The 23,224-nt window shown below is 53.0% G+C and overlaps 3 protein-coding genes across 12 annotated transcripts; 2 read left to right on the top strand and 1 right to left on the bottom strand.

Annotated features, from left to right (window-relative positions):
• Nucleotides 1–213: 213 nt before the first annotated feature.
• Nucleotides 214–2,773, top strand: LOC128751302 (MIEF1 upstream open reading frame protein-like). Of its 4 annotated transcripts, XM_053852249.1 has the most exons (3): nt 214–337; nt 1,047–1,344; nt 2,120–2,773. In XM_053852249.1, exons 1-2 carry the CDS (start codon nt 309–311, stop codon nt 1,294–1,296), a joined length of 279 nt encoding a protein of 92 aa, XP_053708224.1. In that variant the 5' UTR covers nt 214–308; the 3' UTR covers nt 1,297–1,344; nt 2,120–2,773. The 4 variants fall into 4 exon arrangements, with proteins under 4 accessions (XP_053708224.1, XP_053708225.1, XP_053708226.1 ...); XM_053852250.1 differs by lacking the exon at nt 2,120–2,773 and having other exon boundaries at nt 332–417; nt 1,047–1,296; XM_053852251.1 differs by lacking the exons at nt 214–337; nt 2,120–2,773 and adding an exon at nt 379–524 and having other exon boundaries at nt 1,047–1,296.
• Nucleotides 1,134–22,886, top strand: mief1 (mitochondrial elongation factor 1). Of its 7 annotated transcripts, none has more exons than XM_053852211.1 (14): nt 10,509–10,576; nt 15,858–15,990; nt 16,074–16,256; nt 16,329–16,383; nt 17,397–17,481; nt 17,566–17,664; nt 17,889–18,020; nt 18,150–18,260; nt 19,150–19,377; nt 19,444–19,569; nt 19,630–19,710; nt 19,776–19,815; nt 19,895–19,949; nt 20,006–22,885. In XM_053852211.1, the coding sequence occupies exons 5-14, from the start codon at nt 17,416–17,418 to the stop codon at nt 20,727–20,729; spliced, it is 1,662 nt and encodes a 553-aa protein (XP_053708186.1). In that variant the 5' UTR covers nt 10,509–10,576; nt 15,858–15,990; nt 16,074–16,256; nt 16,329–16,383; nt 17,397–17,415; the 3' UTR covers nt 20,730–22,885. The 7 variants fall into 7 exon arrangements, with proteins under 7 accessions (XP_053708189.1, XP_053708186.1, XP_053708187.1 ...); XM_053852209.1 differs by lacking the exon at nt 10,509–10,576 and adding an exon at nt 12,800–12,949; XM_053852212.1 differs by lacking the exon at nt 15,858–15,990 and having other exon boundaries at nt 10,554–10,576.
• On the bottom strand, nt 6,894–9,324 carry napsa (napsin A aspartic peptidase). Its single transcript, XM_053852232.1, has 9 exons — nt 9,135–9,324; nt 8,832–8,985; nt 8,502–8,625; nt 8,291–8,409; nt 8,023–8,222; nt 7,838–7,960; nt 7,474–7,618; nt 7,320–7,418; nt 6,894–7,255 (listed from the first exon to the last, which is right to left on the bottom strand). The coding sequence occupies exons 1-9, from the start codon at nt 9,194–9,196 to the stop codon at nt 7,094–7,096; spliced, it is 1,188 nt and encodes a 395-aa protein (XP_053708207.1). The 5' UTR covers nt 9,197–9,324; the 3' UTR covers nt 6,894–7,093.
• Nucleotides 22,887–23,224: the final 338 nt, after the last annotated feature.

Here is a 23,224-nt window from a genome sequence, read left to right as displayed (position 1 = left end):
CACGGACTCGGCATGTGCTTTGGTTCATCTGAGGAGCATTAAACATCAATAACATCAAGGCAGCAGCTGAATAAAAATGTCATTGTATTTATGCAACACACGGTTATGTGGATTGTGAACAGCCTGCAGTGTCCAACATGGACACCACCCTTCATCTGACATGAGCAGGATTCGACTTTTGGTTGAGGTCCAGTTCTGAGGATCAGCAGTTAAAGTAAATATACGAGCTGCAAACAAGAGCTTAGTGAGAAACACATTTTGTGCAGCGTGATACTGGAGTCCACCTCGAGGGGCGCCAGCGCCGCTGGATGAGACACAAAACCTCCGGATGTACAACGTGAGTGTTTGTGTCCGGTTTCCTCTGACCCCGGCTGCTGGGCTCTTCCTCTGTCTCAACTCTTGTTGTGATTTTAAAGCGTATGTTATGTCTTTTTTTCGCACAACCGCACGTTTGCTGTAACATTTGCGTTCTTTGCTTGATATTTGTGCCGTGAAAATCGCTGAGTCACCCAGCCACAGCTAAGGTCAGAGTTTTCATTAGCCAAATTGCTAACAAGCGGGTCAATAAGAGAGTGACTTTCCACTGTCAGCCATCTTATCAAGTGGAGAAATGCTAACAGTATTCCTGCGACACTCCTGTTCTGACATGTGGAATGGAGCTGTCCCTGTGTTTGATCACGTTTGACGGAGACAGGAACTCTCTGTGTGGCATGTCACTCTGACGTCAACGTCATGTTGATTGAACTGGTCGACTGGACTTAGTAAACGGGTTTTCGTGTGCGTGTATACTTTGTTTGTTAGCTCAACAGTGTCTGTTAAATGCCAGGTCTTTCTCTTTACATGTGAGTGGGTTCTCATTTCTAGGGTGAAATGTTAACTTCACACGTGGCTTGCTCCGATAACTTTGATTTAAGGATTTCACTTGCATTATAATGGTTCATCTAGTTCTTGTTGAAGAAGGTGGTGATTTTTGACACTGACAGACCTGTGGTTTGACAAGACCTGACCACCGGCTTTTGCTTATTCATTCCGATCTTGTTTTCCAGGTGCCAGGGTGACGCCCCTCTCCAAGCGTTGTCCCTCATGGGCGGCTGGTCTAGCAGTGCCGTGCTGGAGCTGTACCGGGCGCTGCTCCGTGCAGGGCGTCACCTTCAGTACACCGACCGCAACTTCTATCGCCGGGCAGTTGCTCGCGAGTTTCGCCGCTGCAAAACGCTGAAAACACCTGAAGAAAAAGAGGAAGCATTGAAGAGGGGCCAGTTCTTCCTCAGCAGCCGCTTAGGTGGGCTTATGTAGGGGGGTGTCATCAAGGCTGGGTAAAGTGGTCTGGACGTGCTCACTCAGGTGGGTGATGAGTCTGCTCTGTGGAATGTCTCGGTTCACTTTCACTGCCATGGTGAAATTAACTGCCGCAGCAGTGAGAGGACAAGGTTCTAGAGTCTTTGCACATTGGTCCATTTACACAAGACACGGTTGTGACAGTGCGTGCAGGATGTGGCTCGCACTTGGTTTCTTCATGAAGGTCTGCAGCTCGCATCCTCTTTTAAGAACTATTCTTAGTCGATCTCTGTCGATTTCCATTTAGGACTGACAGACCAGTCTGCGCTCACAGAAGCCACTCCATTGAAGTCGCACTTGGTTTCTTTGCCATCACAGGGCCCACTGAGGGGGACGACTCGCTCACTCACTCTGATACACCATCTCACTTTAAGCTAACCATGCTAGCAAGCTAACTTCCCTCTGCAGCCGGAATGTGACTGCTTAAGTTGCCTTCTGCAAATGTTCCAGTCTGCAACACAGCGCAGTTAGTGAGACCTACTTGACTCAGTTGACCTTTGACCTGGATTTCATTTTGACTAGCTTCCTCTGGCAATACCTGACGTTGCCACCACGTTTTAACTATTGGGCGTCTTAGGTGTCCAGTGGTCCTCAGCAGGACGCCCTAAATGTATAATTAGTGCCTGTATAATGTCCAACTCATAGTGTCATCTCACTGGTTTACATTAAATTGTGTTTCCGCCTGGTAATTTCACTGAATATGATCCAAACTCGCAGATTCTCGAATCTTTCGCAACTGTATTTTGGCTATTGCGGTCACCATATATTTTTACCGCCTTAGTCTCGTGGAAAGTCACGACACTCGCAGCATGGAAGTGCGCTGTTTTTGATGGGACGTCTGACGCTGATGAAGGAGGAAGCTGCAGATAAGTTCCAAACTTTAAACAATTGTTCACAAAAGTCATTGCTTTCTAATTGGAGGAATATTTTTCGCTTCCCTCCCTGCCACCCCGCATCCAAGTGGCAAGCGGACGAACACAAAGCCCTTTCAGATTGAGAGCAAAATAGCTTAACAGGGATCAAAATTCCAGTAGTTCTGTTTATTGAATCAAGCCACAGGCTTTTCTATATGTATTGTTTGAATGAATTAATGAATGTTGAAGTTGTGAAAGTTTAGAAAACCATCACTGCTGATAGGACTCCATGCTTATCTTGCATCAATTTCTACAAAAAGATGGAGACACAAGGCTGTACACACCATGGCTTGTAGTAAGGGAAAGAATCATTGTAAAAACGTTTTTAGTATTATTTTTAAATAACCGTAAATTACCGTGGCAACAGTTACTGACTTCATGTGGTGGATTTTCTGCATCCTGACAACTCTCTTGAACAACCAGGTGCCTCCTGTCCACTGAGGCCGTCCTGAATGACACGAGAGAATTTGTACTTTTCAGTTTTGATGTTGCACATTCACACAGCTGCCTCCACTCTGCTTCTGCAGCATGGCGGGGGTGAATGGAGACCGTAAAGGCAAGAAGGATGACAACGGCATCGGCACCGCCATCGACTTTGTGCTGTCCAACGCCAAACTTGTGCTGGGGGTGGGAGGAGCAGCCATGCTGGGCATCGCCACGCTCGCCGTGAAGAGGGTAAGACTTGGGATTCCACAGGTCCAAGTGCAAACCCTTTGACTGTGGTGCCACTTGCAGATGTACGACCGGGCCATCAGCGCCCCCACCAGTCCAACCAAGATGGATCAGAAGGGAAAGAGGAGCTGGGAGGAGCCGGCCTGGATGGGCTCGTCACCTCGGGTTCTGAACCACGACATGAAGTCGACAGTGAGCAGGTCGCTTCAGACTCTGCCCACCTCCTCTCACTCTTTTGAACCAGGTGGGCTTCCTTCTTTTCCGTACTGAAACCCACTCACCGCCTTCCTTTCATCACAGTGTCTTGTGTTGTCAACAGACAGCCTGTTTGGAGGACTGGTGCTCGTCCTTTACAGTGGGTCCAGACGCTCTAGTTAGACGTGCCCCTGCTGTGCTCAGCTAGCTTGTGTGTTGTGTGTCGCTTCTTCCATTCCCCACCTGAACTTGCCATGCTGCGGTGAAAGCACTTTCTTCTGCTGAAGTTCAGGTGTGGAATGACATCTGCCTTGTTTCTGAGGAGTTGAGTGAGGTGTAGCCGGCAAAGGTCCAGCGATGGGTCATGTGATTGTGTCGACTTGGTGCCTCCTGCCTTTTCTATGAGGAAAAGGTAGTGACTGTGTACCGAGGTCACGTGACCAAGCTGGGAATCGGCACCAACACCATTTGTGAAGTTCCTCACTTCGAGTTGACGGAATCTAAAGAGGCTGTGGCCTGACCTTCTCAGATGGTTCCTGGATGAGAGGATGAGTACTCTGAAGGCTCATGCCTTCATCTGCTGAAATGGTCCAGTGAACTGTCACATACTGAACTGTCCACCTCTGAAGCAGAAGTCAAAGTGCAACGTTGAATCTTTGTTCATCTTGGGACTTTCCATTTACACAAGAGGCGGTTGTGTCAGAAACTCCAGTTGTTTCTTCATGACCGACTGCTGCTACACACACACACACACACACACACACACACACACACACATTTGTATCGCTATCCTTGTGAGGACCTGTCATTTTCCCAGCCTCTCCCCCTAAAACCAACCATCCAAAACACGCTAACCTGATCCAGGATTCTGAACCAAACACAAACAAAAGCCTCATCGAGACGACCCAGTTATTTTGGGTCATCATGATTTCACCCAAATCCAAAATGTTGGATTCACACCGGTTGTCAGGAACTCACAGGCCTCTCCTGTGTTGAACCTGTGTTTCTGTGGACCAGTGAAGGCCTATAGTGTCCTTCCTGACCCGACCCATCTCTGCTCCCCAGACTGTCTGCGGAGGGCAGTGGGCCGGGCGGCGGTGGGTGGCGGCGGCAGTGCCACGCAGTCGGAGATGCTCCGTGCTCGGATGCGTCTCTCGCTGCAGGAGCACCTGTGGGACTTCTACCAGAAGGATGTGGACATCCCTGCCGAGGAGCAGGCTGTGGCCAGGAGGGCAGCGCTGGACATCTGTGCTGAGCTCCGAGTCTTTCTTCACGCCAAGCTGCCCGACATGCCCCTCAGAGAGATGTACCTGAGTGGTAGTCTGTATGACGACCTGCAGGTGAGGCGGCCGTCGGTCGTGAGTCTGGTGCAGCACAGACTCTGCTGTTCAGGGACTCAGTCTGTCCTGTAGGGAGTCAGTGAAAAGCTCAGTGACCCAGGTGTTGTTCTGATCCACCAGGTGGTGACGGCGGACCACGCCCAGCTCATGGTTCCTATGGTCCTGGAGAAGAATCTGTGGTCGTCCATCCCCGGGGAGGACACCATCATGAACGTCCCCGGCTTCTGGCTGGTGCGCAGAGAAAACTTGGAGTACTTCCCCCGGAACAGCAGCTACTGGGACCGCTGCATGGTCGGCGGCTACCTCTCCCCAAAGTCGGTGCTGGACGTCTTTGACAGGCTGGTGGCGGGCTCCATCAACTGGCCCGCCATCGGCAGTGTGCTGGACTATGTCATCCGTCCCGTGGTCCCGTCTGAAACCTTGACCCTGGAGGTGCAGTATGAACAAGACCGCAAACTCTACGTGGACTTCCTGCCTTTGCTGGTCATGGAGGACGGAACATCGCTCATCGCCAAACCTCATCGGCTCGCCGCCGAGCGCCACGAGAACCTGTGGCGGCAGAGCTTCCGTGTGGCCGAGACGGCGCGGCTCCGGGCTCTGGACCAGGACGATGGCGGCTGCCGCTGTGCCTGCCTGAAAGTGGCCAAGGCCGTGTGCAAGCTCAACCCTGCCCTCAGCCGGCTCAACGCCAGCCAGCTCACCAATGCCATCCTGCTGCAGTGCCAGCAGCAGCGCGACTGGACCCAGGAGGCGCTGGCCGACAACTTCCTGGAGCTGCTGAGGTCGCTGGTGGGCTACCTGGAGGCTGGTCGGCTCCCCAGCGCCCTCCACCCCAGAGTCAACCTGTTCTGCGAGCTGACGGAGCAGGAGGTAGACGAGCTGGGCTACACCCTCTACTGCGCCCTGTCTGACCCCGAGGGCCTCCTCAGGACGCCCGCAGCCCACGAGTAACGGACCCGGCCTGGTGGTTCTGGTCTTCAGCACTGCATCTTTCAGGACTGAACAAGAAGAGTGTGAGACAGTGGGGTCATGTGCCTGAGGCCACTGGAGGTCACTGGGTCTTCTCATCATGAGTATGTGGTCTCGTGTGTGTGAATGCAGAGGAACAACAGCAGCTGTGTTCCCACACAACCATTTCAGCATGATTGAAAGTGCGTCCCCGTGACCGGACACTCGCTACACTACTGCTCTTTGTTGTTCCTGTGTGACCAGTGCGGCGCTCAGGTCACATGATGGCGGCCGGCTTGTCCCTGACTCCAGGTTGACAGACGCAAATCAGTATCTCAATCGTTCATTCGAGTCATGAACTAAAATCTTGAACTGAGCCGTGCCATGTGTCCATAGTGTCGGGTGACTCGGGAATCCCCAGGGCGTTTCATGACTCAGCACCTTTGCAATCCCCTGTGACTCTCGTTCAGGGGTCCTGGCAGGGTCTCGTCACGACTCAACCTTTAAAATGACTTGTTATGACTGCGTCTCTTGTGACCCACGTGGCGCCAGCAGTTCTGTGCTAACACCCATCAGTGAGGTACCAGGCGGTGTGGCCCGACCTGGAGGGAAACGGTTCTCTGTGATTTGAATCTCAGCAGAATGAGTCGGCAGATCAGTGTGGAGGTGGAAGCCTCTGGAGTCAGTCTTCCTCCCTGATCAGCTGGACACGTTCTTCATCTGCTCACGTGTTGAAACTGATCCCATTGGCTCCAGTCAGAACCACCTGCTGACTTAAGCCCCTTGATCAGAGGCAGGAGGGAGCGCTGTGTCAGCAGTTGTGTCTCTCTTGTGCTGTTCTGTGTCACTCGTCACTGATGCCGCTGAGAGAGGCGCCATATTTTTCTATTTATTGTACATTTGTAACCAAAAATAATGAACTAGCTGAGGCAGAGTTGTCGTGCTTATTCAAGTGCTTTGTTCCAGAGGGTCTTAACAAAGCTTTATTTTTGGGGGTGTCACTCTGCACGCGTGCTTGTTGTGAGGGGCAGGATGTGTAGCTCACTACCTCGACATGGTGGAGTTTGTGTCCAACTGCAGCGTTGCATGCCGTTTCCTCACCAAAGTTTCAGTTTCTAGCTCCGAGCACCCACTTTGTTTACCATTAAAGGAGATTCTGTAAAACTGAAGGCTGTTTGCTTTGGTTTCCCGGGAGCAACACTGAGTTTGTGGGGTCTTTCAGCCTGTCCCCACAAGGTTAATTCAATTTGAGGGTGAAGACTTTAAAATAGCTGGGTTCCAGTCTGGTACAGAGTCCTGGTTCAGGTGAGCCATGTGTTTTGGATGGTTAGGCTTCGGGGTAGAGGCTGGGGAAAGGGTGATGGCCAGGAGAGGTCCCCATAAGGACAGAAAGAGACAAGTGTGTGCGCGTGCCTGCATGCCTGCAGCCTCGAGAGAGTGAGAGCTTTGTTGTGTTGATAGTCTGTTTTTGTTGTCAAGTCAACAGGTCAGGTAAACAAACTTTATTTTAAAATCCAAATCACATTGACTCAGGCTTCTGAAATTAAAGACTGAACTGGAGCAAAACAATCATCCCGTGGATGGCTGTGAGCAGAGGGGCCGGCCTGGTTCACTCTGCTGCGTCGGCCCAGGAGGCGGGTCGTGGCCTCTCTCCTCCTGTGTGGGGCTTGGTCCGGTGACAGGCTGCTACTTGGTTGTGGCGAAGCCCACACGGTCCGCGTCCCTGTCGAAAACCGTGTAGTACCTCCCGATGAAGACGTCGCCCAGGATCCACAGCGGCCCAGCAGGGGGCGGTATGTCCATGGCCATGAAGCCGGACAGACAGATGGACACGCCCATTTGACTCTCCTGCGGCCAGAACACAAACACGTCCTGTGCATTCTCCTGAGAGAGAGACGAAGGAGCCGAGTACCTTCATCACGTAATCCTCCCCCGTCAGGTTGAATATCTTCCCCCCGATGTTGAAGGAGACCACAGGCAGCGTGGGGATCTTCTTACAGTCAATCATGTACTGGAGAGAGGCAGAGTGGAGCAGATGTGGGAATACTGAGGCTGTGGCTCCTTACCTCGCCCATCACCAGGGGCAGCGCTCCCACAGCCTTCTGCAGAGCTCGGACTTCTTCAGACGGGCCCACAATCAGGGACGTCCCGGTGTCCACGATGGCCTGGCAGCCGGCCTTACATAGGCTCAGCTGGGATCCCACTTGCATGCTGTCGGGGGGTGAGTGGGGGTCATGGCTCGGGTCAAGCTGGACTGAGGATCGTCTGTCTGTCTGTCTGTCTCTGTGTCTCTCTGCCTGTCTGTCCTGCTCCAGGACTCCTCCCCATCTGACGCCATTTTTGTTAAGCTGCAGGAGCCGTTCCCCTTTCTTCCTCATGTCTGTCATGACATAACCACCTCCCACCAGCAGAGGGAGACGCTGGACTCACCTATCCATCTGGACCTGCCAGTAAGCTTTCCTGGTCACGTTCACATAGTGCAGTGCTCCCGTGTAGTACTGGGGATCCGTCCCGCCCAGCGTCAGCTCACCGCCCACTGCTGCCGCCGGGTCTCTGCAAGAAAGCGGATCACATGACCGGCCGGTGATAGCATGGCCAGCAGGTGGCACACTGACCGACTGATGTAGAAAGAGAAGACGTTCTGAGGCAGCAGCTTGGCAGCCATGGCCGAGTCGAACACGGGGGTGACGTTGTCGACGGCGATAGAGGGGTAGCCCATCCCCAGGACGCCATCGAACCGGGCCACGGCGAAGGTGATGCCGGGCTGCTTCACCGCCTCCCCGAACTGCTGACCAGCCACAGACAGACCCGCCACCTGTGACAGTGGGGTCGGACCCGAGTCAGACAGGAAGTGAGCGCCCAGGAGCAGGGATGGGCGCTCACCGTCACCGTGTCGCCGCTGATGAAGCCTTCCAGGCTGCCCCGGCCGTACTGGATGGCGAACTTGGTGCCGTTCTGGACGTAGGTGGAGGACTTGTTCGAGTTGTAGCGTCGATGAAGCCCTGCGGGAGCAGAGGTAAGCGAGAATCAGGACATACGCCCGCCACTAGGTGGCAGCGTTTCCTCACACGGACTCGGAAAAAAGAGCGCTCACAGCAGGCGATGTCCAGGAAGGAGCAGTGGATGGACGGAACCCAGAGGTTGGACGAGCCAGTGTCAAACAGCACGGTGAAGTCCTGAGCAGGCGTCCCGATGCCGATGGTCCCGTAGTACTGGGCCTGCGGAAATACCCGCCGGTAATGAGAGTAACTGACGTCACCTCCACTTTGAGCCGTAATTGTCAGGTCAGTGAGCGGAGGCCAGTGATTGGCGGGAAACGGCTCTAACTTGACCTGAAACGGTGACATTTCTCCCAGAAAAGAGTCGGTTTTCCCAGACTTGAGAAACCACCTGAGCCGAGGGTTTGGTGCGGGGCTGAACCTACGTCCATGAAGTTGGTGAGCGTCTCCACCGGCAGGTTGGGGGTCACGCCGCTCTTGAGGTCACCGGAGGCTCGCGCCAGGTCACGGAGTTGCTCCACGGACAGACCGTTGTCGGCCAGCATCCGACGCACGCGCCTCGTCTTATACAGCGGGATCCTGCCACGGAAAACACACACACTCAGCGCGTCCCGTTAGAGCCTCGCGGTGATGCTGGCGGAGCAGCGAACACGGAAGTTTTCATTGAGACCGGTTCACAGAAACGGTGCGTCTTCATCAGCGGGACGCGATAAAATAAGTGTATTTACCTGATGATGGCGAAGCTCTGCGCGACCAGCAGCGCTGCGACGAAACACGTTAATCGTTGCATCGTGGCCGCAAAACTAAGTCCGTCACTTGACGACGTGTTTCAGGAGAACAACTTGATGAGGTGCGCGAGCTCAACTGACGCAGTTCGAGTTGATGGAAGTGACCTCGGTGGTGCTCGCGCGCACTCGGCCTTCTCCGGTGTGAGTCTGCGCACTCGGCGCGTAGTCAGGCGACCTCAGGAGACGCGCAGTAAAGTTGCAGCAAGTTTCTCCAGCGGCCAATAACAAAGTCCGTTTCCAGAGAAACCTGTCATTTTGTGCCGCACTTTGACGTTTAGTCCTGTTGTGTTTGTGAGTAGTTTATTCTCGTTCCTTGGCGGGATTATGGTTGACTTTGTTCAGTGAAGTTGTAATAATCCAAATGTGAGACTCCTTCGGTTGTTTTTGGTGGTGGGCGCTAGTGGGCGCAAGTTTTGTTTGTTTCGGCTGAGACCTGTCGGCACGTGCGGTCAAACGTCTGTTTTTTTGCAACTGTCTCAGCTCAAGTAACCAAACTCTGGGGTAGCTGTGCCCTTTGTGAGGAGGATTTTTTAATAAGCAGCGGTCCTTTTCAGTGGATGCCGTTTTTGTTCTGTTATCACGCCACCTGAAAGCGGCGTTACAAGGTGAAGAAAGTTCCAGGAGAGTCGTGAAAACATGAGCGATAAAGCACGCGCACCTGAGATAGAAAACCCGCGAAAGAATGTGCTTCACTGATAAGGACAGACGTTGTTGGCCACTGCGCTCTGCGCGCCGCCAGGTGGCGCAGTGGACACGTGTGTTTACTTCAGCAGAGGAAGCTTGTATTTGCAATGTTGTTCAAGTCCAGAAACTTCGCTCTCGCTGCCTCTGTTTTCTTCCTCTTTTTGAAAACTTGATCGAATGAACGATCAAAGAAGACCCTGCAAGACCTACTGAGGGCCGTGATTCTTCTCTCTGGATAATGAATTTTACCTCCACTGACCATGTTTAGAACGGGTTTTGCCGCGGCAGCTGCCTATCTCCAGCCTCACATTGTTACCTGATATTATCGTCGCACTGCTCTGTTATATAATTCACGTGGAACATATTACGAGCGCAGTGAGCGCAATCGGACAGCAGGTGGCAGTAGCGTGAAGGAGCTCCTAGGAGACATGAGAGGCGTGACGAAGAAGTTCAGGTAATTCCACGTTCTATGTCATACGTGCGTCGCCCTCTAACGGGCTTCGCTATTGGTTTAACCACTCCGAGGCTCCACCTCGCGCCTGAGAACTGATTGGCTTAACTCTCCACCCAGGAAGGCTCCACCTCTCCCCATAAATCCCCCTGTTCATCACCATTCGTCTCCTTTTGTCACTCAGCCTTTGAACTGTTCCGTTGTGGATTATCGCCATCGGGTGTTATGGAGAGAACGTGCGCTTCTTGTGAGTACTTACTGGACGAAGGGGATTCACATGACCGTTGTTTTACCTGTCTGGGACCGCGTCATGTGTCGGAGTTCGACACATGTATCGCATGCGCCGACCTTCCTGCTGGGGAACGGCGGAGAAGGGAGGCCCTCCGCTCGTGGTTCGACGGCCTGGTCGAGAAGGCCACGCCGCCCGAGCCCGCGGCGCCGCAGCCACCGACCAACGGTAAGGTCAGGCGGCCGCAGATGAAGCCCTGGGACGAGTACGATGAGAGCGACGAGGTCCGGGTCTTCGTGGAGGAGGACCCGGAGCTTCTGTTCGTCGACGACGTCCCCGCGCCAGCTCAGGACTTGGTCCTGCGGCAGGGCCCGAGTGAGGATGTAGGGGAGGAAGCGGCCGCTCCTCCACCACGACATTTCCCACTCGACGATATGCCAGAGCTCTTCGCGTCGGCGATGGAGCGGTTGGGATTAAAACCCCCGCAGGAGCCAGAGCCCCCTGCGGAAGAAGACTTGACTCGGTGCACGAGCTCAAATCTAAGCCAGGGAGGAGGCCGTCAACAACGTGCCCGAAGATTCCGTCATTGTGGGGATTCTTAAAGACGGACATGGAGGCCCCCGGCGACCGTCACGGTCGCTTACGAACCGTATGCGAAGGTGGATGGCGTCGACTGGAGGAAAGGCCTCCCACCGCTGGGCGACACGCTGGCCTTTGCCTGGCGCCAACCACTTCGCCGTGGGCGACGGGGAAGCAGGTCCTCCCGGATGAGCATTCCCGCTATATTTATGCCCTGGTGGACAGGGCATACAATTGTGCGACCCAAGTCATGGCGTTGGCCAACAATATGTCTCTTCTGGCCTGCTCCATGGACAGGATGCTCTATGGCAAGGAGGACCTGACCCCAGAGGAGCTACACGAGGCCCAAGTGTCCATGGCGGCCTTCTTACAGATGGCGCAGGCCTTCATCAAGGCCGGAGGCCGGACCCAAGCGCTGATGCAAATGACAGCGCGAAGCATGTGGCTTGGCCTTTCGGGACTGGGGAACAAAGAGAGACGCGTCCTCGCTGCTGTCCCCATTTCTGAGGACACGCTGTTTGGTGAGGGGATTAATGACCACGTGGAGAAGTTGGAGAGTTCCCGCAAGTATGCTCTGCCTGGTGATTCAGGTACTGTTGATGGTACTGTGTCATTGTGTGGTGATGCGTCACGAGGTTCCACGGTTCTGGCTTCGCTGAGGCCTTTTCGACGCGTTCTCCAAGTAGGAGTTACGACGCCGCCATCTTCACGAACCGCTGAGTCCGAGGTGTGTGAGAAGACGGTCGGCCATTTTGTGCGCCCTCCAGTGGATGAGGGCGGCTCACATGGGAGGTTCGCCTTTAATGTTTCTCCATCAGCCAAGTCCACGCACGGGGCTGAATATGGTACGTCGCGTGGCCATTTTGGGGACGCCTGGAGACTACAGACCCCAAAGTGCGCCGCGCCTACTCAAGCTGACCTTTCTTTGCTGTCTGGCATGCAGCCCTTTCGGGGGAGCCCCCTCACCACGGAAGTCAGACGTGGGGGGGCCAACGTGTCTGCAGCTGGGCGTTCCTCCGCTGACTCAGTTTTACACGGAGTGGGTCAGAATGTGTGGACCTCTCGCGCCATGGTTCGACAGGACGTTAAGGAGAGGTTATGCTCTCCAGTTCTGCCGACAACCACCTCGGTTCCAGGGGATCCGGTCATCGACACCCCGCACGATGCAGGAGAGAGAGTGTCTCGAACCAGGAGGTCTCGACTTTATTGGAAAAAGGGGCGGTGTCGAGAGTGCATCACGAAGACAGGGAGAGGGGGTTTTTCTTCCCGTATTTCCTGGTGCCAAAGAAGTCCGGGGGGCTGAGACCCATCTTGGACCTCCGAGTGTTGAACCAGCACATCGCGGTGCGTCCGTTCAGGATGCTGACGGTGAAGCAGGTGCTGGAGTGCATCAGACCCGGGGACTGGATGACGTCTATCGATTTGACAGACGCTTATTTCCATGTTCCCATTTTACAGCGTCACAGGATGTACCTGAGGTTTGCTGTGGGAGGCGAGGTGTTTCAGTACAATCGCCTGCCTTTCGGGTACTCTCTGGCCCCACGAACGTTCTCCAAGTTTGTGGACGCGGCTCTGGAACCGCTACGACGACGGGGTTTCAGGTTGCTGACGTATCTAGACGACTGGCTCCTTCTTGCGTCATCAAAGAGGGAGGCAGAGATACAGACAGATGTGGTGTTACGTCACATCAAACAGCTGGGGTTTGTGGTGAACGAGAAGAAAAGTGTTTTAACGCCCTGCTTGCAGGTCCAGTACCTAGGGATCTGGCTCGACTCCGACCGGATGCTGGGATGTCTGTCGGACGAGCGTGTGGTAAGACTGCTCGACCAAATAGCAACAGTCAGAGACAGCCCGCGTGTGAGAGCCTGCGATGTCATGTCGCTACTGGGACTCATGTCAGCAGCGCACCCAGTAGTGAAACTGGGGCTGTTACATATGAGAAGAATGCAGAGATGGTTCAGCCGCTTGACGCTGGACCCGGTGAAGGACAAGAATTGCCGACTGGTGCTGTCCGGCCAGGCGCGTCGGGATCTGGTGTTCTGGGACTCTCGGGCACGTCTGATGGGGGGCATGCCGGTTGGTTGTGTTCCGCGATATCTTCACGTGTTCACGAGTTGATGGTGGTGGAACTAGTACTTCACCACTTTGCTCCTTTCATCGAGGGGCACCATGTTATGATAAGGTCGGACAACTCCACTGCTGTGGCCTCCCTGAACAGACAGGGGGGTGTCAGGTCACCCGCTCTCCACAAGGTGGCCGCAACCATCTTAGTATGGGTGGACAGTCATCTACTGTCACTGAGAGCACGCCACGTCCCGGGGTCACTCAACGTGGGAGCAGACAGGATGTCGCGAGGGGGCGCCCTGATGGAGGAGTGGGAGCTGTCTCCTCGACTTATGACGTCGGTCTGGAACCGATTCGGATTACCAGTTGCGGATCTGTTCGCAACGAAAGCAAATGCAAAATGCCCCCTCTGGTTCTCTTTGAGACCGTCGGACTGCCCTCCGCTGGGGGTAGATGCTCTGGCGCATCGTCACTGGCCACGGGGGCTCCTGTACGCTTTCCCTCCGTTGAGTCGCATGATGCCACTGCTGCAACGGATAAGAGATCAGAAACTGACAGTGGTGGTGGTGGCCCCGGAGAGTCCGGGCACCAGGTGGTTCCCCAACCTAGTGGAGCTAGCGGTGGGGGAGCCATGGCCAGTCCCCAACGTGCCTTGGGCCCTGACACAGGCGGGTGGGACGATCTTGTCTCGCCCTGTCCTCGGACGTCCACTCCAGGTTTGGTTGCTGAGAGGGTGAGACTGGCTAACCTGGGTTTATCTGATTCTGTGGTTTCCACGATTCAGAGTGCTCGGGCTCCAGGCCACCACCAGAGCGTATGCTTCAAGGTGGCGGGTCTTCGACGCCTGGTGCAGAGGAAAGGATCTGGTTGCAGTCTCTTGTCCCTTGTCTGGGGTTCTGGGCTTCCTGCAGGAACTTTTGGACAAGGGCCGTGCAGTCTCTACACTGGGAGTGTTTGCAGCTGCCATTACTGCGGGCCATGAAGGTTTTGGTAGGTTTTCAGCCAGGAGTCACCCTGTCGTGAAACGCTTCTTACGTGGTGCTCGCAGGATCAGACCAGTTGCGAGGACTGTGGTCCCGCGCTGGAGTCTTCAAGTGGTCCTGGAGGGACTGTGCGGCTCATCTTTTGAGCCTTTGGCCTCTGCTCACATTGAAATGGTGTCATATAAAACTGCACTTCTTTTGGCCCTGGTTTCTGCTAAAAGAGTTGGGGACTTGGCAGCATTGTCAATCATGCCAACATGTTTGTCTTTTGGGGCTGATGGTGATTCGGTCACCCTCCAACCGAATCCATCTTATATCCCTAAAGTGATCACATCGACTTCCCGGTCGCGGATCATCTCTTTGAGAGCTTTCTCACCTCCGCCACATCAGGATGAGCAGGCGGCGCGTTTGCACCTGCTCTGTCCAGTGAGGGCCCTGGCGGCTTACCTGGACCGTACCAAGGGGATACGAAAGTCGGAGAGACTTTTCATATGTTTTGGTGGTCAGTCGGCCGGGAGAGCGGTGACCACACAGCGCTTAGCTCATTGGCTCTGTGCAGCCATCTCCACAGCATATGAGGCCACAGGAGCGGAGCCTCCAGCTGGGTTGAAGGCTCATTCGACCAGGGCCATCTCCACGTCGGCTGCCTTGTTCAGAGGTGTTTCGATGCTGGACATCTGTGAAGCTGCATCATGGTCATCGGCTTCCACATTCGCCCGAGCATATCTCAGGGATATGGCTTCGGGATCCGTGGCCCATTCAGTCTTGCAGACGGTTTCAGGGCCATCTTGAGGTGGTCGTGCTTGGCTTCTGTTTCGGCTGGTCCTTCGGTTGAGGGCCATGCTGGGAGGGAACTCATCCCTACGGGCTTCGCCGAGGTGTTAAACCAATAGCGAAGCCCGTTAGAGGGCGACGCACGTATGACATAGAAATAATAGTTACTGAACGTAACTTCAGTTCTATGAATACGTGCGGAGCCCTCTAACGGTCTGCCCAGCAGGCCCTGTTCTCCCTGAGTTTCCAAAAGGAGACGAATGGTGATGAACAGGGGGATTTATGGGGAGAGGTGGAGCCTTCCTGGGTGGAGAGTTAAGCCAATCAGTTCTCAGGCGCGAGGCGGAGCCTCGGAGTGGTTAAACCAATAGCGAAGCCCGTTAGAGGGCTCCGCACGTATTCATAGAACTGAAGTTACGTTCAGTAACTATTATTTATGTTTCATGAAAGTTGACTTCCGGCAGCGATTCCATTGTATGGAGAGTTTTATAAACTCAAACTAGCCGGTATCCGCCTGTTGGAGCTGACCATGTGACCGGAGTGAATTGGAAAACGATGGAAGAAACTTTAGAATGTTGGTAAATGCATAGGAAAACAGGGGTAACCTAACACATTTGCGTGATTTTAAGTGTGTTTTCAACCACTGTAGAAAGTGTTGAGTGTAACGTGTGTGGTGGGTCAGTGGCCCCGCAGGCCTGCCCTGAGACTGGTAGAGGAGAAGGAAATAAACAGTGACAACCTGTCCTGTGCTGCTGCGCCACGGCTGAACCTTGTGTAAAGTTATGAGATGATTTTGCCACTCAGTTTCTTCTGAGTCAGTTGGACAGGAATGTGGCGAACAAGTGTTCGGCTGCTCACTCGACCAGCTGAGCCAGTTTCAGGCGAAATCCTCTGTGCAGAAATGAGGTGCAGACGGATGGATGCGGCAGGAACAACAAGAGAGCGGGAGTGTGGAGAGCTGCGCTCGGTGGGAAGGCAGCAACAGCAGCAGAGGCTCTGGTCTGACCTCTGGAGAGCTAACCTGGGCGGCAGGTGTTTCTTGATCACACAGCGAGGGGTTGCCAGAGTCTTTTGGATCCTCACATCTCACCATCTTTCTCTCACTTCCAACCAAGTGGGACGACCCACCCACATATCTCCGGAGGTGACTAACACACCGACAAAAACAGAGACGTCGAGGGAGGAGCCGGCATCCGTGGCATCTGACCTTTCACAGGACTGCACACAAGCTCCTCCACAAGTCGACTGGCAGGTGGGCACAGGAGCTACACTTTCCCAGGTTCCAGCAGAGCGTGACGGTAGGACTCCTCTCTCTTTAGCTCTCTATCCAGGACACTTCAGACATTATCAGCTATATTCTCCTCCACCAGATCCAAACTGACTAACGTAACACTGAGTTCCCAACCGAGGTTGCTGCAACCAGAGGTGACATGAGAGACTTCAGCAGGGAAACACTCCCTTCGGTCACCAGTATTAGTTTGCATTCTCTCCTACTGCTCCTTTTATTGTTGTTTATTAATGTCATTGTGTTGACATCCACTGGATTATTTCTTGAACTGAGATCAGATTCTGACTGTTGTCGAGTGCTGCTCTCTGTCCTTGTCACATATCGTTGATTTCAACTCAAATAACCATCAGATAATCCTGATGATGATGTTACAGTTATTACGGCTAGTAACACTTCTCCTTATGAAACACAATATTAAAACAACTGAAACATTTATACACGTTAGTCAAATATAAAACTTCACATTTTAGGATTTATTTTTTTAAATATAAAAAATAAAAAACAAGCAAAAACGAAATAAGAATAAAGCAGCTGTGGTAGCTTCTTCCTGCACTGCAGGCCTGAAATGACCTGCCCGGTGATGTTGACATGTGTGTGGTCCTTCAGCTGCTCGGTCTGGTCCTCTATTTGTGGAGATGATGCTCCAGTCTGCTGGCCCCTCCCCTCCTGAGGTTCTGGTGCTGTCACTCGAGTTCGCTGCAGGGTTTTTGCCTTTCACCTCTGGGTCCCCACGTTCTCTCACATTATTCCGACACAAGTCTTTGTGAGCGAAGTTCCAGTTTTACCTTGACATTGTTCTTCATTAAAAGCTCCAGGAGCAGACCCTCACGTTCTCCAGGTTTGTTCTGAGCTTCTTAAATCTCATCTGACGCAGCCACTCTTAGCGCTGGTGTCTCCCCGTCTCCCACACGCGTCCCTTTCATCCGATCCTGATGAGAGTTTTTGGGCGACGACGCCACTGTTACAAACCATTGCCGTGACAGCAAGGGACGTGAGAGGTTTCAGTGGGATTTTAATGAGAATGAAACATTTCATTAATATCAACGTTTCCAAAGCGACATGAGAGGTCAGTGATGGACCTCCCTGGCTTCTCCTAACGCTTCAGTCTCACCCCAGCCTGGCCTCACCTCTGCTGGTACTCTCGCTGCAGATGTAGAAGCCACGGCAGGATGACGTCGACGCTTGACTCGGGCGAGTCTCTGGACCCGGCCCCAGAGAAGGTCCAGGAATCAGAGGTGCAATCGTCCGTCCTTCTGCTCACTGACTTGCTCTGGAGTAGACGGCCTGGTTCTGAAGCCCCCCCCCCCTCTCCACCACAGCCTCCACCCCCGTCTGAGGCGTCAGCCCAGCCGGTGCTGAAGCCCCGGAGCAAGGCAAAGTCGGTCAGCAGCAGCGCTGAGGAGGCGAGTGTTGCACAGGTGAGCCCAAATGTTCAGTTCAGTCTGTGATCCACAGAGCCAGCGGCCAGATCATTATGACCAGCGCGGCGGTCAGAATGTTCATTTTTTTTTTTTTTTATTAAAATGAATTTAATTTTGTTCACTTTTGTTGACTTGACTGTAGCACTTCCCTAGTTGGTGGGAGCCCACTGACCATGGCAACAAAGTTGATTCTGATTCTAAATGTTTACGTGTCCTCTCAGAATCCTTACGACAGAGGCTCTGCAGACGGCAGCAGGAAGTCTGCCCCGGCGCGGCCTCCTCCTCCGGCCAGCATTTATGTGTCCTGTCGAACCAGAGTAGCGCCTGACGGCGGCGCTGAGCCCAGTGTGCAGGTTCCAGTCCAGCTACTACCCTTGTGTTTTGTCAGAAGCTGAGACATGCGGCTGTCGTGTGGTTCACCAGCTGGTTTATTGACTCTCCTCCCTGGATCAAAGCTCCAATCTGTCTCCCTCCCACCACAGCCTCCGGCACTCGGTGCTGACAGGAAACGCTCTCCACTTCCTCCACGACCAGCACGGCCTCCTCCGCCCTCCATCTACTACGACAGATACGCCTCTCTGAAGAAGCCAGTGGTGAGTACAGCTGTCGACCGCAGCGGTTGGGGCGTGCGCCGGCGCAGCAGAGCTCCGGCTCTCCTCACCTGTGACGGTGAGGAAGCAGCCGAGTGCCAGAGTCAGGTGACCCGAGGTGCCACTTCTGACACAAGTGCAGACCGGTTCTGGGCGGGTTGTCGCTGAGCCTGTTTGGGGAGTCTGTAATTACAGCCTCCAGCAGGAGACAATTCCTCATGAGAGGAACCTGACTTGCTGACAAGGCTGCATTCCAGCTGTAGTTCCACTGAAGGCTGAGGCCCATTCCTCTGGCACCGCCGAGGTTCATCTGCGTCCAAACAGGCACCTGCTGCAGAGAGAGCTCCGCATCTGTCCCCAGGAGTAAAGGTTTTGCCCCCCCAAACTCTCCTCCGCCTCTTTAAATAGTATATAATTTGTCTATAAAGTTATTATAAGTTCACCTCTGCATAACATTGTATCCTTGTTGACGTGAAAGAGAAGAGAAACAAAAGAATCACTTTATTATCATTGTTTTTGTCTGTAAAAGACTTAAAATGCATCAATTTGCCTGAAATTACACTTTATTCTAGTACGGAAAAAATGTACATTCCCAGAGCCCCCCCCGGCATCGCTCAACGCACCCCCCCATGGGGTGCCGCCCCTTTATATGAGAAGGACTGCCCTAAACTGCCGTTTGGGGGCCAAATATGCAGAGAATCTGAATCTGAAGAAATTTCACCCCATTTAAATGTTCAATAAAAGCTATGAACAGACTATTAAGAGCCATGAGGAAGTTGATATTCCAACACAATTCAAAGCAGCGGGGAGCAAACCTGGGATGAACTTTTCCATCAGTTCTGAGGTGCAAAGCAGCAGGAGCGAGGCTTGACACGGGTGTTGTGTATGGCAGGACGATGGAGTGGACGGCTCCTCGCAGCAGCAGGACCAGCCTGGCGAGACGTCAGAGAAGGCGGCGAGTGACAACGCCGACTGTGCTGCAGGCTCACTGGCTGACCCCGGCACTCCGGCAAACCCCGACACTCCAGCGGACCCCGACACACCGGCAGTCCCACCTCGATTGTCGCTCCGGAATCTGGCGTGGGCCCCGTCTGCGGTCTACGAATCGTCGCCGTCACAGGTGGCTCCACGCTCCGGCGTCTGTCTGTGCTCTGTGGTGACCCGTGTGACCACTTCTCTCCTCCAGGAGCACCCCCGCCCTCCTCCTCTCTTCACGCCTCCCTCCCCTCCGCTGCAGACAACAGAGTCCATCTACTGTGAGATAGAGTTCCCTCCATACCTGACCATCCTGCCGGATGAAGATCAACACCTGGTGAGGAACACTCCACCCAGCTCTCCCACGCCAGAAGCCTAACTCCCCCTCACCCCGCAGCAGGTGCCCAGCAGGAGCCCGTCTCAGGCCGAAGCGTCGAGCAGAGCCCCGACACGCCAGCACACCTCCAAGGACTCAGAGGTAACAGCGGTTGCAGGTTTGACTCTTGTTGATTGTATCGCTCACGGAAACACCTCTCTCCTCAGGAGATCTACGTGATGCTGAGATGGTTGAGAAAAACTTCCAGTAAGTAAAAGTGTAAACTTGCAGGTGTTGCTGTACGTTTTGGTCTGAGAGGAAGTGAAAGATGTGGCTGTCTTGGCAGAGCTGGACCACATGGCGCCCTCAGTCTACGGCCTCAGCATCGAGGAGGAGATCAGGTGAGTGACTTGCCTTCATCCGAGTCCAGCCTCTGATGGCAGCATGTGTCCCGCAGGGCGTTTGAGCAGCGAGCCAATAACGTGAAGCAGGCGCTGCGGCTCTTCAACCTCCTGATGATCAAGCGGCATGAGGTGCTGCGGGACCAGATCTCGCAGTTCCGCTCCTACGCCAGCGTCCTGGACAAGGGCCAGAAGAAGACCAACACTTTGAAAGTGGCGGGGGGCACCACTGGGGCAGTGGGCGGGTTCATGGCGGTGCTCGGAATCGCCCTCGCGCCCGTTACAGTCGGCGCCTCGCTGGTGGCAACAGCGGTCGGCGCTGGCATGGTGGCCGCAGCAGGAGGCATCGGCGCCCACGCCTCCAACACTACCAAGAACGCTGTCAGCAGGACCGCCATGGAGAATCTGGTGGAGGACTACAGGGCCAAGGTGGTAGACCTGGAGCACTGCCTGGAGTTCATCCTGAGTGGCATGAGCGAGCTGCACCGACATGACTTGGCCCGGCTGCAGCGGGCGGGCACCAGGACCGAGGCCGTGCGGGTGGCGCTGCTATCACAGACCGTGCTCAGGAACGGCATGAAGTTCGGCGGGCGGACGACGGCCGAGCGGCTGCTGCAGGCCTTCGCCCAGGAGCTGGAGTCCTACTTCAAGGTCAAGGACCCACAGCAGCTGAAGAAGTCCAGGAAGAGCAAGTTTTCAGGCAGAGTTCACTTGTTGGCACAAAACCTTCAGGATGAGTTGGACTATCTGAATCAAATATGGGAGAGGTTCAGCTTGTAGAGTCGACCCTGCCGTGTCAGCTATGGGGCATCGGTGCATCCTGACTTTGGAGGTTGCCCAGCGGAGGCTCAGTGAGCTGAGGTCAACCCCTTTGATTGAGGATTTGGACCCCATCACATCTGACTCTTGTCTTTGGACTCAAAAGGTCACAGGGGGTCGCGGTCTTCATCTTTGTGGGTGACAGCCTTTGTTATTAGTAGTGAAAGATGGACAAAGGTTCACTTCTCTGATCTTCATGTCGAAATATTCATCCAAGAACTGTCCCCTGTCTGAGGTGGGGTCGTGGGGGCAGCAGTCCCAGAGGCCTAGTCTTCCTTTACATTAAAGGAGTCGACGTCTCACCACATTGCATCCAGAGATTCAGACGTCCCACCACACTCTAGTTTGGTGGAATAATCTGACGCAATTCCACTCACTCATTCGCCATTGCAATGTTGTTCACAAATGTCTGAGACTTTCATCCCATTTGGATTTGACAACTTGATGCTGTGATTGTCTTGATCCCTACATTCGAGAAACCTTAAATATGACACGCATTTCTACTAATCTGTGAAATAAATCCCCAAACTGATCACTCACAGGCAGTGTTGGGCAAGTTACTTTATATTAGTAACTTAGTTAAGGTAACTAGTTAGCTTGTTCAAAAGTAACTTTGTTACTTCAACTTACTCATTACTTTCAGAGTAACTAGTTACTAGCAAAAGTAACTTTTTTTAAACTGTATATTATAGTGGAGCTCTAACAATCGTCTTAGAACAGTCACGGTCATCGGGCTGGGTGGGGAACCAGCGACGTTGGGACAGAATTATGGTTATTTGTGTGGCCTGCTGAACTACTGTAGATGGGCAGGTAATAAAGGCCATCTATTAATCTATAAGCACTAAACCACTTCAAGTGCAATCCCATTACAAAGTCACCAACAATCACAATATTGAAACTCTTGATGGGCATATTTATTTTAATCATTTAGATTGGAAACTATACTTTTGGCAGTGCAAAAAACTGTTAATACAGAACCGACGCTGATGATCATCTCAACAGCAACACAACTATAGCAACTGGAAACATGAACTGCAGTGACAACTCCACAGCTGCGATAGGCAGCGTGTCTTCCACAACATACCTCGCTGCTACTAGTATTATTCTACTGCTTCTGAGATCAAGGCTGTGCAACAGGCTCTCTGAAGTCAAGCTTCTGCTGTTTGGCTGCAGTGGCTTCTCTTGTGGTGTCAGACCAGCGAACCTTCGCAGCGTCTGATTCGGGCTCTTTTCCCACGAGCGTGGTCGATCGACGCGTGCACTTTCTCAAGATGTTTCACATTGGCATTGCTCGTTTTGGACGTGTTGTCGAGCCTCCACATAGATTACATGCCACTACAATATTTCTCTGGTCTTTTACAACTACAAAGGAAAAATAATGAGACTATATCCACAATGGAATCTGTTGGAATCATGATATTTTACTTATGATCATATTCATCAAGTATCTGCTATTGAATTTTTGTTTTATTGTTTTATAATGCTTTGTCTAATGAAAGATTGACTCCAATAGACGCAGTGATTATGGGTAAGGTAACCTGAATTTGATCCAGTATGAGAGGTGTATGTTTGATAACCATAGTGTGGGAAAGATGTGTGGATGGAAGAGTGAGTCATGAAAGGCAGGAACCACCGGGTATGAGGACCATTGAGGAACCCAGGAGACATCCAACCCAGAACCGGTCCAAACAGCTTGAGTTGAGCCTGAGTTTGTCGGGACAAACGTCTACCTTCGCCCAAGTGAAGGAATGTGGAAGATAAGGAACCTCTGGCACAGCGATGGGTCAGGAGGATGAATTATGGATCCAGGCAGAGATGGGACGAGCTAGTCCACCAGCAGAAGCAAGTCATTCGGAGGAGAGGACCGGATTCTCTGTTTACAGCGTTCCACCCAAAAAAGGCCAGGAAATGGGCAACAACAAGAGGATTCATCAACATCGCTCCAAACCAAGGGGTGTCGACCAATCACTGGAGACTACACCCCAAGATCAACTGAAGTGTGTAATGAAAGGGTCAGGGCCAGAGATAGTCTTTGTCGCTCTACACCACTGGAGCTAAGGCTAAGTCAGGCGTAGTTGTGGAGCCAGAGCTCTGTTAGGGTAATTAGACTCCTCTGTCAGGGAATAAATTCTTTTTGATTCTAAGTTGTGGGTTTTTGGTAGTCATTCTCACTAATAAACGAACACGCGGAAGATAAATTAAAGGTGTATATTCAAACAAATCCCAGACCTGGACCGTCATCGATCGCAGCCATTCTTTTTTTTTTCACGTGCCCGGCGCGGCGTCACGTGACTAATGTCACGGAAGCTTTAATGCGTATGACGGAGACTGCTTTTTAAACTTTTTAAAAAGTTGTGAAAGTGAAGTAACGAGCATGTTTAAAGCACAGTAATGATAATACTTAATAGCACGTTAGTCTACACACTGCTCACAGGCGTAATGACAAAACATTTGGT

This window comes from Synchiropus splendidus, chromosome 19 (assembly GCF_027744825.2).
Source record: "Synchiropus splendidus isolate RoL2022-P1 chromosome 19, RoL_Sspl_1.0, whole genome shotgun sequence".
Classification (NCBI taxonomy): Eukaryota; Metazoa; Chordata; class Actinopteri; order Syngnathiformes; family Callionymidae; genus Synchiropus; species Synchiropus splendidus.
This window is presented reverse-complemented; position numbering and strand designations above follow the sequence as displayed.

What these genes read in the sequence shown, in the direction of transcription:
- napsa (XM_053852232.1), bottom strand. Translation starts at nt 9,196, where the DNA reads ATGCAACGATTAACGTGTTTCGTCGCAGCGCTGCTGGTCGCGCAGAGC. An exon ending in TCAGCGGCGACACGGTGACG is followed by an intron (nt 8,223 to 8,290) that starts GTGAGCGCCCAT and finishes CCACTGTCACAG; the next exon opens with GTGGCGGGTCTGTCTGTGGC. An exon ending in TGGCAGGTCCAGATGGATAG is followed by an intron (nt 7,619 to 7,837) that starts GTGAGTCCAGCG and finishes ACCCCCCGACAG; the next exon opens with CATGCAAGTGGGATCCCAGC.
- mief1 (XM_053852211.1), top strand. Translation starts at nt 17,416, where the DNA reads ATGACGTCGACGCTTGACTCGGGCGAGTCTCTGGACCCGGCCCCAGAG. An exon ending in GCGCTGAGCCCAGTGTGCAG is followed by an intron (nt 18,021 to 18,149) that starts GTTCCAGTCCAG and finishes CTCCCACCACAG; the next exon opens with CCTCCGGCACTCGGTGCTGA. An exon ending in ACGAATCGTCGCCGTCACAG is followed by an intron (nt 19,378 to 19,443) that starts GTGGCTCCACGC and finishes TCTCTCCTCCAG; the next exon opens with GAGCACCCCCGCCCTCCTCC.
- LOC128751302 (XM_053852249.1), top strand. Translation starts at nt 309, where the DNA reads ATGAGACACAAAACCTCCGGATGTACAAC. An exon ending in AAAACCTCCGGATGTACAAC is followed by an intron (nt 338 to 1,046) that starts GTGAGTGTTTGT and finishes CTTGTTTTCCAG; the next exon opens with GTGCCAGGGTGACGCCCCTC.